The sequence below is a fragment of the Elephas maximus genome, chromosome 15 (assembly GCF_024166365.1).
Source record: "Elephas maximus indicus isolate mEleMax1 chromosome 15, mEleMax1 primary haplotype, whole genome shotgun sequence".
Lineage (NCBI taxonomy): Eukaryota > Metazoa > Chordata > Mammalia > Proboscidea > Elephantidae > Elephas > Elephas maximus.
The window spans coordinates 22796618-22810283 of NC_064833.1; the positions used below are offsets into that span (position 1 = coordinate 22796618).

The 13666-nt window shown below is 34.4% G+C and overlaps 1 protein-coding gene across 2 annotated transcripts in view; it reads left to right on the top strand.

Annotated features, from left to right (window-relative positions):
• Nucleotides 1-13666, top strand: part of TAF2 (TATA-box binding protein associated factor 2) — a 94018-nt gene that overhangs the window by 33727 nt on the left and 46625 nt on the right. For both annotated transcript variants that reach the window (XM_049853493.1, XM_049853494.1), the window contains exons 14-20: nt 712-821; nt 2378-2443; nt 3833-4085; nt 5465-5605; nt 8250-8360; nt 10897-11090; nt 11686-11825. In XM_049853493.1, the coding sequence (XP_049709450.1) occupies nt 712-821; nt 2378-2443; nt 3833-4085; nt 5465-5605; nt 8250-8360; nt 10897-11090; nt 11686-11825 (1015 nt within the window). The remainder of the gene's footprint in view (nt 1-711; nt 822-2377; nt 2444-3832; nt 4086-5464; nt 5606-8249; nt 8361-10896; nt 11091-11685; nt 11826-13666) is intronic.

Below are 13666 nucleotides of genomic sequence, written 5' to 3' on the forward strand. Positions count from 1 at the left end.
TCCAGATACACATTTTGTATAGTATTATTTTATGTCTTGATTCCTATACCTGTATACATAAGTGTTGAGCCCTGGTGATGTAGTGGTTAAGAGCTTGGCTGCTAACCAAAAGGTCGGCAGTTCAAATCCACCAGCTGCTCCTTGGAAACCCCATGGGGCAGTTAGTTCTACTCTGTCCTATGAATTCGTTATGAGCCTTTCCGTGTCTCTAGATATATATTTTGTATGGTATTATACCTTGATTTCTATACCTGTATACATAAACATGGAGCTCTGGTGGCACAGTGGTTAAGAATTTGGCTGCTAACCAAAAGGTTGGCAGTTTGAAGCCACCAGCCGCTCCTTGGAAACCGTATGGGGCAGTTCTACTCTGTTCTGTGAGTTTGCTATGAGTCGGAATCAGCTCGAGTGCAATGGGTTTGGTTTGGTTATATGTAAGCATGGAGCCGTGGTGGTGCAGTGGTTAAAGCAGCGAGCTGCTTACTGAAAACTCAGCGGTTTGAACCTACCAGCTGCTTTGTGGGAGAAATATATGGCAGTCTGCTCCTGTAAAGATTATAGCCTTGCGAGCCCCTTGGAACAGTTCTACTCTGTCCTGTAGGGTTGCTATGAGTCGGAATTGACTCAAAGGCAGTGGATTTTAGTTTTACACATAAGTATACGTATTGGAATTTTTCTATTGCTGCCTTTGAACATTGTTTCTTTTTAAAGGGGCCACTTAAAGTGACAGTGCAAGAGTTAGATGGATCCTTCAATCATACATTGCAAATTGAAGAAAACAGCCTTAAACATGATATACCCTGCCATTCCAAAAGCAGAAGGTAGGCTTTCAATTGTAACTATAAACTGAAGTTATTGAACTACAAGTCACATTTTAAAACGCCAAATTAAAAATCTCGTATACCCTAATTTTTTTTTTTTTTATATAGGGAAAATATTATCTAGTATCTTCTTTTCCATTTTACTTCAAGTTGCCAAATATTCTTTGGTTGTTGTCTGTTTGTGATGACATTTTTATCCTTAGAATAAATTTTTTTTTAAGATAGGACTTTGAGGATCCATTTCTTACTGGCAATGGAAGCTTGAGTTTTTTGAACCAAGAAATACTCAAAGCAAATAGCTTAGATTCATTCTTAATTAGTCATGTTGGATTAATATCTATAGGAAATATTGGGAAAATGATGAAAAAATCACATAGGGGAAGGAGCTGAATATGTCATGAAAAGCCCCTGCTTCTTTTTTACTGTGTGTCTTTCTACGTTTTCTCTATATCACCATGCCCCTACAGAACATTCTTTATGTCTTTAAAAGGCACGTTACCCGTTTACTTTAAAAATGTCCCATAATTTACGTTTTATTTAATATATTTATCATTTATCTCTTCTTTTTAACTCAGCCATTTGCATGTACCCTGAACGGTGAAAGATGAGAACATTTCTGTGTTTTGCTGGAGGAATGTTTAGCAATGTTAAAATTTCAGGAACAGGAATCTTATAGTCATGATCATGTTTAGGTCATTTCAGACAGGGGATGTCTGTTGATTCTAGAGGCCTTCAGAAACCCTGATTTGGAAATCTTCCTGTAGTCATTCTTTCTCTGAGAAAATTCTTTCTTAATTCAGAGTAAAATCTTTTTGTCCTATCCATCTTGAAAAATGGGAGCATCTGACTGCTACCTTTTTCATAACATTTCCTCAGGTTTTTTTCTCTATAGTAACAGTATGTCACTTGGGTATTCTTTGGTGTGAGGAACACAGGAAGACTGTGCTGTGTGTTCTTGTTTTTGTTTGCCCTCACTCAAGTTTTTAGTATGTTATGTTCTAGGTTTTATGATAGAGGAGTTTTATGTACATGGAAGCAGTTGCTTCTGTTTTTGCTTTTCTTAAATCTTATATATGTTAATACTCTTAAGATGTGTTATTAATCATTTGCTTTGTTTCATATGTATAGAACAGTGCCTTGCAGTAACCAGTCCATATAGCAGATGATTTAGAATTATTTATCTCTTATATCAGGCCTCTTTTTTTTTTTTTTAACATTTGTTATAAAAGGATTTCTTTTTATTGATGGATCCTCTTTTTTATAAAATTATAGTTACATGTTCTTGGGAACATAATGGGTTTTAAGTTGACATTTAATTGTACATTTCTGCTTTTTGTTAAACTTTGATCATGAGAGAGTTTCAATATTCATTCCCTCCAGCTTCAAAATAGACATTGATTTTTGTTGTGTTTAAATTCCATTGTATCTGATATCTCTTCTTCCTTATGACGTCTTTTAATGTTGCCTGGAATCCTTCGTTTGATCTTTAGGTGCTCTTTTTCTTGTTTGAAATTGGAAATCTCACAATTTGCAAACTTTCTTTTCCTCAAATGTAGAAATAAGAAGAAAAAAATTCCACTGATGAATGGAGAAGAAGTCGACATGGATCTTTCTGCAATGGAGTAAGTTACTTAAGTTTAAAGATAACAGTATTTTTTGTGTTCTCATTTTTCTTGTTAAACTTTTCTAAAAGTGATTGGCCTCAAGATTGGTGCTTTTAAAACTTTTTAAAGGCAACAGAAACCTTATTAAAAACAAATTTCATATAAAACCATAATTAATCAAGTAGATAAATCTGGCCTGGCCTCGGTAAAACTAGGAGGAAAAGCAAGATGATTGTGGGGGTAGGCACAGCTTGACTAGGCAGCTTTCTTGCTCCTCTGTTGGCCTCTAGAGTGGTGCTTCCCAAACTATCATGGGCATGGAAGTCATTTCAGGGTCTTCTTAAAATGCAGTTTCTAATCTAGTATTTCACTAGTAGGACCTGATGTTTTACGTTTTTAATGAGCTCCCAGTTGAGACTGATTTTCCTTGTCTTTGGACCAGGACTCCAGGGTAGTTTGAGACTACTTCTGTTTGCAAAATACAATTTTAAAACCACTGTCTTCAATTTTATGTGCTAGTATTTATTGATGGTGTTCCTATTTTTAAGTATAGTATAGCTGAAACTGTCTTATTTTACCCATCCACCCTGTGCCTATGTTTTTTGTAAAAAATTTGTAAATATTTACTAATTTATTTGCCAAATTATCAAAAATGTGTATATACAAACTGTCTACTTCAGAATCAGTGTTAATTTTAATTTCTTCATAGCAAGTACCTTGCCCGTAGTGAGCACCCAGTAGTTTTGGTGAGTTGAATTAATATTCCAAGTGGTGTTCTTTTGATGAAAGTGTTGACACAGACTAGGTTTTTAAAACTGTGCTTGTTACTTAGAGAAGTATGTGAGGATAAATTCATGATATGCCCCGCATTATGAGTTCAAACCTTGCTTTTTAAAAATGTCACCGTGAGGGATACATTAAAAAAAGAAAAAAGTATTGAAAGGCAACTAAACAAATTAATTTAGTTAAATAAATACTTTCATTTCTTAGTCACAGACTGATGTTCAGTGAAGGGTGGTATTTACAGCCATAGTCACTTGTCAGGCTGTAGAAGTTAAATGTATTTGGCCTCATGTTTTTCATATCACATGAACACAAATCAAAATCCCAAAATTAATGGTTTCGGACAGAAAATAAAGAATTCAAAATCCTGTTTGATAACTATCTTTTTAACCTTGGAGATCTTTCCCGCAAGGCTGATACAGATTAGACATTGTGAGAAAGTTAAAATATAGTAAACATAATGGTGAAATTGTCAATGTGTTTAAACTTGACTACAGTAAAGCTCTTAAGGCAGTCTTGAATACCACATCTAAAGGAGACATCTGGTTAAGAAATGCTTTGTTTTTACTTTCTAAATATATAGAATGATAAATTAAAAAAAATTAACGTGTATTTTTCTTCCAGTGCTGATTCCCCGTTGCTGTGGATAAGGATAGACCCAGATATGTCAGTACTGAGGAAGGTAGAATTTGAACAGGCAGATTTTATGTGGCAGTACCAGCTCCGCTATGAGAGGGATGTTGTGGCACAGCAGGAATCCATCTTAGCCTTGGAAAAGTTCCCTACTCCAGCATCTCGGCTTGCACTCACTGACATATTAGACCAAGAGCAGTGTTTCTACCGAGTAAGAATGTCGGCTTGCTTCTGCCTTGCAAAGGTGAGATTCCATACAATAGAAAAAAACAATGTAACTACTGCATTTTTTTTTTTAAACCCTTGAAAATGAGTTAAACTTCACCATAATCTTTAAATTTACTTGGTAGCTGGTCCTTTGAAAGCTTTGCCAAATGCTTTTTAATAAGACTGATTTGAAAGAAACATCTGTTGGTCTGAAAGTAGCTGTGCACAAAAATTTTTTGATTGTCAAACTGAAAAGTCAGGTATTAAAACTGAAGAGAACTGTTCATCGTTTTATTGAATTACAAACAGCGTTTTTAAAGCAAGAAATGTATTTGGTAAGAAATCCCTTGGTTCAAATGGTAGTTTACCTTATAGTACATGAAATCAATTAATCTTAATTATACTACTGTGGTAATAGTTTCATGTTGATTTGGGCTAGCAATCGATACTACCGATACATAATTTAAAATCATAGGTGCTATAATTTAACATGCTAGAAAATTAATTTATTAAGAAAACTAAATATTTTTCTTTAGAGTCAAAAAAACTGAAGGTAGAACAAATGCAAACCAGAAAAATGCAGACAAAAATTTGGCCAGAAATACTGGTTTCCAGGTATTTAAAAAGCATCTTGATAATAGGTTCATTTCCATTTAGTGACTCCCTTGCTTCCTCACTGCTAAACCCATTTGTCCAATGTTGCAATGGAATATAATGTCTTAGATTTGTTTTATCTTTAATGACAAGTGAGTAGTTGGATTCCTATGTGCTTCTCAGATACAGGAGGGAAAACTGATTTTCTTTAATAGTCATCCTCTAAGGATATAATTTCATTGCTTCTATAAAGAGCTTTGTGATTCTTGCATGCTGAATTCTTAGCAAAGCCATAAAATTATAGAATATATTATTTAAAACCAATAATGACTTTATTCTTTTTAGACAGATGTGTTTTATATACAGTAAAAATATCTGTACCAAGATATGAATTTTTTATAAAGTGTTCTTGCAGACTTAAATAGGAATGCTGTACTTGGCTTATTTTTCAGTTAGAGTAGAATGAAAACCTGATCTAAAATCCGTGATGATGCTTCTGCTGAGGAAATGTGTTAGAATTGTATCTGTCTGAGTAAAGACAAACCATTTCTTACTCAGAAGCCTTTTTTTGCAAACGTATGTTTCCTTAAAACATAAAAGAATAACTACCGCAATTTAGAATTTACAGAAAAAGGGCACATATTAAGAAATTTTTTTTGGTGAGTAGTTTGTATATTTTTTTGGAAATGGTGGTGAAAGACTAAAAAGTATTACATTTCCGAGATTTGAAATTGTAGTATTGATAAGGTTTAGAAAGCTGTTTTATTTATTTAGAACTGGTTGTAATGGTAATGGAAATGATTTCATTTTCTGATTATTCAGATTGCAAATTCAATGGTGAGCACGTGGACAGGACCACCAGCTATGAAGTCACTCTTCACTAGAATGTTTTGTTGTAAAACTTGTCCAAACATTGTGAAAACAAACAACTTTTTGAGCTTCCAAAGTTATTTTCTGCAGAAGGTACAGTTTACTTTCTAATTTTCTTGTGATTGTGTTTTATTCCACTGTCTATATATCTCAGTTTAACTTGCGGGCTATTTAAATAATGGTGCATTTACGTTCTTATAAACAGTTTTCTTTGTTCTTTTTTTGCTTCTGCAGTTTTTTCCAAAACTTGAAGCAATTGCTCATTGATTTTGTGGCCTGTGTGCAACTAAATCTCTTTATCCATACTAATAGTAAAGAGACTAGAAATGAAAAAATTGCCCTCTTGGTTGGTTACATGGAGGATGGAGGTTTAAGTCCTTCTGATGGCAGTCCTTCTAGAGTATGGACAGTTTATATGATCATAAGCAATAAAGCATAGAACTCTAGGTGCAGATCTGAGTTTCAGTCCCAGCTCTGTTGCTCACTAGCCGTTTGCACATGGACAACTTTCTTAACCTTTTAAGCCTCAGTTTACTCAATTGTAATATTTATCTTTTTAGAATAAGATCAAGCATGCAATGTGTTTTTACACTATGCTTATCACATAATAAGTTTTCTGTAAATGGTAATTTAGGAAAAGGTGGTAGTGATATGGTGGGTGAGAGTCACTGTTTTAGGAAGGAATATAGGAATGGCAGGATGGTCAGTGACTGGGTAATTTGGAAGTAATTTGTAACATTTTTTGAGTTATTTAATAATAGTTAAGACAGAAATCAGATAACCAGACTGAACTGGAAAAGAAGTGAAGTTGAGGTAGAGAAAATAAAGCCTATTCTTTCATGATTTTGGTGTTGAAGAGAATGAGAAAGGAGGCTATATTGAAGATAAAGGAAGATTGAGGAAAAGGACATTTTGGGTTTGTTTTGTTTCGCATACATGGAGAAAAGCATGCCTGGCACACAGGAAGAAGCCAGTGGACAGGGAGAGATGAAATAATCAAGTGGGAGAAAGTAAGTAGAAAAGAAAGATGATGGGGCAAATTCCGAAGTTGTTAGAAGAGTGTGGGCATAGCTTGGGAGGTTAATTTTAAACACCATAAGAACAGTCCTTTTTATGAGGCAGATGAAAAACAAGTGAATGTTGAAGGGGGAAATCAGGCAAGTTGAGACATACAGAGGGAAAGGTAAAAGGATTGTGTAACAGCACTGAGTGAAAATCGTCATACATTTATGGTAAATTTCATCAGCAAAACAGATTCAGAATGGTTCAGCTTTGCTGAAAGGCAATATTGGTTTAATCTTAGAAGCCGGTGGTATCCAATTATGTTATATGTAATAACTGAATATTTGATCGTTCTTAAATGCTCTTTTCAGCTGCCTTATTGCCATTACACTAATTCATGGTATGGAAGCAAGTCAGTTTCTTTATCTACTCGACACTTCCCTTCAGTATTTCATTGTGCTTCCACATATCGTTGTTTCAAACTGGCACTTGTGACCCCTTAGTGAGAGGGTCATGAAATTAACTTCAAGTTTTGACCGACTATTTTTATTTATATATAAAAGAAAACTGAATAGGCAATATCAAAATGTATCACATGCGATGACGGTAGGTACGTGTGTTTTTGCTCTTGTTATCTTTAGTTTTTTAGTTTATATAGCACCTAAAATATGTGTGTTTTAGATTGGGATATAAAGTATATTTCTTACTGTGGGTTGCAGTCGAAAAAGCTTGAAGAATGGTACTTTTAGACTTTTTCATTTAATACTTCTAGTGGGCAGGAGAAAGAGAAGATTGGTGCCTAAATAAAATTTGAGCCACAAAAGGGCAGAGTGAGCATAGAACAGATATTTCTATGGAAAAGAGTCCCTCAGCTGATCTTAGAGCATTAACACTAACTTGTTGCTCCTATAGCTTCTGTCCCTTCGAGCGAGCACAGGACCCATCTCTTTCTAGCCCCCTGTTTAGAGGGGGTAGTCGTTTTAAGTAAGAAGAGGGATTAGTTGGAATCTCTCTGTCTCCTGGGGACTATGATACCTACTCATTTGTTGTTCTGCCTGGAGTTTAATTACCTTCATTTTAATAGTAGAAGTTACCAGAGTGTATGAGTCATGTTTCTATCTCCTTAGAGAAGTTGTTTATGAGAATTTGAAAAGGAGAAAGTTAAGCTGGATTTTAGATAATTCACCATTTTTCCTAAAACCTTAGGCCGAGAGTGGGAGTGGTACGGGAGAATCAGTATTTTCTAAGACTGATTATTGAGCTCTACTGTATGCCACATGATTATAGCCATTATATCATTTAATCCTCAGAATGGTTGTGAGGAAACTGTGGCTTCTAGTCAGTAAGCAACTAGTTAAAGACATCCGGCTTAGTAGGTGCAAGAGTGAGGAGTTGAATAATGGTCTGCCTACTGCTAAAACTCATACCTTTTCCACTGTGGCATGCAGAACTGAATTTATATAATTTATGTTACATATACTTTCCAAGGTGCATGGGCTGCAGAGTGCATTGATTCATTTAACCCTTCCCTTCTTTTCCTACTCAACTCTTCTATGTTAAAATGCTTTGGGATATGTTTTAAGTGAACAGGGCTGAATGCTAGGGATCTTTGGTTTGGTTTAGGTTAGCTATGTCAGCTCTAGAGTAACACTTTTTCTATATATAATTCAATGAACTATAGTAATGATGGAATTAGATTATATGCTTACAATATGTGTATATATATATTTTACAGACTATGCCAGTAGCAATGGCTTTATTGAGAGATGTTCATAACCTCTGTCCCAAAGAAGTCTTAACATTTATTTTAGACTTAATCAAGTATAATGATAACAGAAAAAATAAGGTAAGGTACCTTTCTCAATGAATATTATGAAAGTGCCCATTGATGTTTTGTTTTTAAAGAAATGTTTAGTCATTGTTGAGTCCATGGTAATTGAATTTGCTGGAGATAGAGACATGCAAACAAGATTTACTGGAATAATTAGTGGATGAAGAACAGGAAGATTAGTTGGTTTTGAAAGGTTTTTTATACATCTTGTAATGTGGAGATAGTAATGCATCAGATTTTGGGGAGCCAGCTAAAATTCGTTTTGGTGAAGTCTGGCAGCACAATTAGATTTTTATTCCTTTTTTCTTTTACCAAGTGATACCCAGAAGATAGTTCCCATTTGGGGTTAACTTATTCATTGACGAACTTGACCTTTTTCTTTCACCATTATAGGCATTTATCCACTTATTTGACAAGTATTGAATGCTTATTGAATGCTGTGATTCAAAAGTTATTTCATTACACTTGTTATCAATCCATAATCAGCAAATGCTTTGGAAAATATATGCTATGCTAGATATTTTACTATGTTAAATAGAAAGAAGACGTGTTTGATGCCTTCAGGAACTTCATGTGTTTATGAAACATTTATTGAACAACTGCTGTATATCAGTTTGATTCTATACCCCAAAACATACTGTCTTACACTTTTGGTGGGTCATGTATTTGGGAGTGGTTTAGATGGGTGGCTTTGGATCAGGATTTCTCTTGAGGTTGCAATCAAGATGCTGGGCCAGGAATACCGTCATCTGAAGGCTTGACTGGGGCTGGTGGATCCACTTCTAACAAGGTTTCTTACTTGGCTGTTGACAGGAGTTCTCAGTGCCTTGCCACACGGACTGGTTGATACGGTCTCACAACTTGGCTGCTGGCTTTCCCCCAGAGCAAGTGATCAAGAGAGAGATCAAGGAGGAAGCCACAGTGCTTTTTATGAGCTAATCTCAGAAGTTACACACTGTCACTTCTGCTTTAAACTGTTCATTAAAATTGAGTCACTAAGTTCAGCACACATTCAAGGAGAGGAGAATTATTTTTCACCTTTTTAATAAAGTATCAAAAAAAAATTTGTAGATGTATTTTAAATAAGCTACCACAAGAAGTTTTTAGGAGCAAAAAGTGTTAAAAAGTAAAGATGTCACTTTGAGGACTAAGGTGTGTCTAACCCAAGCCACGGTATTTTTAATTGCCTCATATGCATGTGAAAGCTAGACATTGAGTAGGGCAGACTGAAGAAGAATCGATTCCTTTGAATTATGGAGCTAGTGAAGAATACTGAATATACCATGGACTGCCAGAAGAACGAACAAATCTGTCTTGGAAGAAGTACAACTAGAATGCTCCTTAGAAGTGAGGATGATGGCGAGATTTCATCTCATATAATTTGGACATGTAATCAGGGGGGACCAGTCCCTGGAGAAGGACATCATGCTTGGTAAAGTAGAGGGTCATTGAAAAAGAGGAAGCCCCTCAATGAGATGAATTGACACAGTGGCTTCAACAGTGGGCTCAAACATTAGCAACGATCGTGAGGATGGTGCAGGACAGGGCAGTGTTTCGTTCTGTTGTAGATAGTGTCGCTATGAGAATCAACTTGATGACACCTAACAGGAAAAACATTGGAAGCTATACCATTGGTTATTTCTCAGACAATATTAATTTTTATTTTTGCTGGTTTTCTTTTTCCTGGGTACTCTTTTCTCCAAGTTGCTTTGTTTTTGTTTTTAATTTTATTGTAAAATATATATAGGGCAAAAATCACCATATTAGCCAATTTCAAATGTACAATTCATTGACATTAATTAAATTCTCTGTGTTGTGCAACCATCACCACTACTCATATCCAAAAGTCTCCCATCACCCCAGACAGACTCAGTAGCCCTCAAGTAACAACTCCCTATTCTTCCTTTCCCCCAGCCCCTGATAATCACTAATAAACTCTTCTCTTTATGCATTTCCTTATCGTCGCTGTTGCATTGTATGGATGTACCACATTTTGTTTATCCATTCATCTGTTGGTTTCCACATAGATGATTTCTGCCTTTTGGCTATTGTGACTAATGCTGTAATGAACATTGATGTAAAAGATCTGTGTTTGAGTCCCTGCTTTCAAGTCTTTTGGGTATATACTTAGGAGTGAACTTGCTGGATGACATGAAAATTCTGGTCTGTTTTTTATGTTGATGCTTTCTTCAAATATATGGTGATCCATGGTTGTATTTTTGTGTATGAAAGTAGAACACTAAATAACTTATTTGAAACTCTGTGGTTATGAGCAGAATTTGTGTACTGTGGTTTTCCTTCTAGAAGAATCTGGCTGGGTTACTGTAAGAGTGCTTTACCTGTAGTAAATATTTGTTCAGCAAATTAACGTATCCATGACCAGTGAATTTTTTTTTCCACTCTGTTTTCTCTGTAATGTACATAGTTGAGTGTTTATGAGAACTTGCGTATGTTTTCAGATAAATTATGTTTTTGAGTTATGCATAATTTATTTTTTAATTAATAAAAATGTGAATTTTGTTACTGCCTCTTATATTATTCTTTGGCTTAGTTTTCAGATAACTATTATCGTGCAGAAATGATTGATGCCCTTGCCAACTCCGTGACACCTGCAGTTAGTGTGAATAATGAAGTTCGCACCGTGGACAACTTGAGTCCTGATGTGCGACTCATTCTTGAAGAAATCACCAGGTTTTTGAATATGGAAAAACTTCTTCCAAGCTATAGACATACCATCACTGTCAGGTATGATTAAATCCTGCACTTTTTCTTTAAAGTTATTTGTTTTTATAACTAAAAATTTATCCTCATTATAGAAAATTGGGAAAATATAGTAAAGTAAAGGGAGAAAATTAAATCTTATATGAATTTTCCATCCATAGGTATTTAGAGAATGTCTTCTAGCTTTTTTCTCTCAGTTAACTATGTAAATTTTTAATTACTTGAGATTATATTGTACATATAGTTTTTATGTTGATATCATAAACATTTTCTCGTATCACCTGAAATTCTTCAAAAGCATTATTTTTGGTATCTGCACAATTTTCTGCCCCCCTGGACATATTGTAGAAGTTCCTATACTGTCAGACTTCTTTTTAAATAATTTCTTGCTTCTGTCAGCTTCCTTGTATGTGGCTGTCAAAAAGTTCTGCTTATTTATTTTGGAATTTGCTAAAAGTTGATTCAGTGATTCAAAGATGAACAGTTTTAACCTTTTGCATATATTACTAAACTTTTGGAGAAAATACTGCCACAAATTAATCTCAAATGCTTAGGAAACAAATTTGATTCAGTACACTTAAACAAAAGTATTTAACTGTAATTACTTTTTTTCCCCCAGTTGTTTGAGAGCCATACGGGTGCTTCAGAAGAATGGACATGTGCCAAGTGATCCAGCTCTTTTTAAGTCTTATGCTGAGTATGGCCATTTTGTAGACATTAGGATAGCAGCTTTGGAAGCAGTTGTTGATTATACTAAAGGTAGTGTTTTACAAATACATGTTCATATCACTTTTTTTTAAATTAATGTTTTATTGTGTATAAGGTGAAAGTTTACACAGTAAATTAGATTTCCATTCAACAGTTTTTACACAAATTATTCAGTGATATTGGTTACATTTTTCACAATGTGTCATTATTCTCATTTATTCCATTTTGGTTATACTATTTCTAGCACTCTAGTTTCCTTGCCCCTTTACCTTCTCATTTTCTCTTTAATTTTTGATCATTTGGTCTTCTATAGGTGATTTTTCTTAAAGAAGTCCATTACTCATGGGTGATATTCTTTTATTTTATCAGCCGAGTCTGTCGTTTAGCTAAAAAGTGACCTCAAGGGGTAATTTCAGTTTAAGGCTTAAAGTGTATCTCAGGGCAATAGTCTTGGGGAGTCCTCTAGTCTCACCCTGTCCAGTAAGTCTGAATTTTATAAGAATTTGAATTCTGTTCCACATTTTTCCCCCCATTCTATAAGGATCCATCTTTTGTGGCCCTGATGAGAATGGTTGATGGTGGTAGCCAGGTACCATTTAGTTCTTCTGATGTCAGCTCATATCATTTTTGAAAAAACTATTTACTTCTTAAAGTCAGTCTTATATTATTGATGCTTTCATATTATGTACAATACAGGTATTTTTGATTTTAAATTCTTGACTCTTTGATTTAGAAAGAATTTTTGGTAAATGTAGAATCTGTATAAAAAGTACTAAATGAGGAAAAAAAAAAAATTATGGGTATCTTTGGCCATTCCTAGAAGTCAGTGTATCATTCTGTAGCTTTAATTACATATTATTTTAAGAAATAGGAGATTTTTGAAAATTTCTAACTAGCATTAGAAAAAGGATTGAGGAAAACATCTTGCACTTGTGCAGAAATTTTTATCTATGAAAGTAGAGCAAGGGACATAAATAGGAACTTTAGTAGGGGGATTAGACAAGGCTTCATGAATATAAAAAAAAAATAAGGCCAAAAACTGAATGACAGAATAATACATATTCAAAACATTTTCAAACACTCAAAGGAAAAAGATAAAAGAGATCAAAATTATAAAGGAAAAATACTAAATCATGAAGGCTAGAACAGGTGGAAGAAAAGCCATAATCTAAGGAATAAGAGAATGCTTACAAAGGGTGTGAACGGAATAGTCCTGAGCTGGATCCTGATGAAATTTCAAATTTTAAGGTTAAGGACAAACTTTGTAAGTTCTTGGGAATATTAGAAATAGGTGAATTTACAAGGTAAAGGAATAGTCTGGCCTCTGACTTCTTCAGAGTGTGAAGAGTCAGAAAACAGTAAACCAACAGCCATGTAATCTTTGGGGGAAATTACGATATAGGATTTTCTACTATTCCAAGTTGTCGATCACATGGCTTTGACAGCTTGGAAGTATGTCTCCTCTGTAACATTTTTAAAAGCAAATTTCCCAAAGATCTTTTCAATGGACCTGAAAGTTCATCAGAATAAATAATTCAAGATTGGTGAAAATGTGAAATGAAGCAGGTAGTGATAAGGAATTATTGCCTGTAAAATAGTTGAGCTTTTTTTTTTTTTTTTTGATGAAATAGTTATAAGATTTAATGCAAATTTAAAAAGTAATTCTTCAAAAATAATATGCAAGTATAAGAAATATGTAAATATAATCTGTATCTAAAATTCCAGATTATTCCACCAAAATATGGGAAGCATTAGAAAGAAAAAGTATGCTAAAGTTCTTATCTTCCTGTGGGAAGAGAGGAGGGCATGAGGGAAGTTCTTCAGTAGATGCTGGTAGATAATTTTTTTCTAATAATACTTTATTGTGTTTTAGATGAAAGTTTACACAGCAA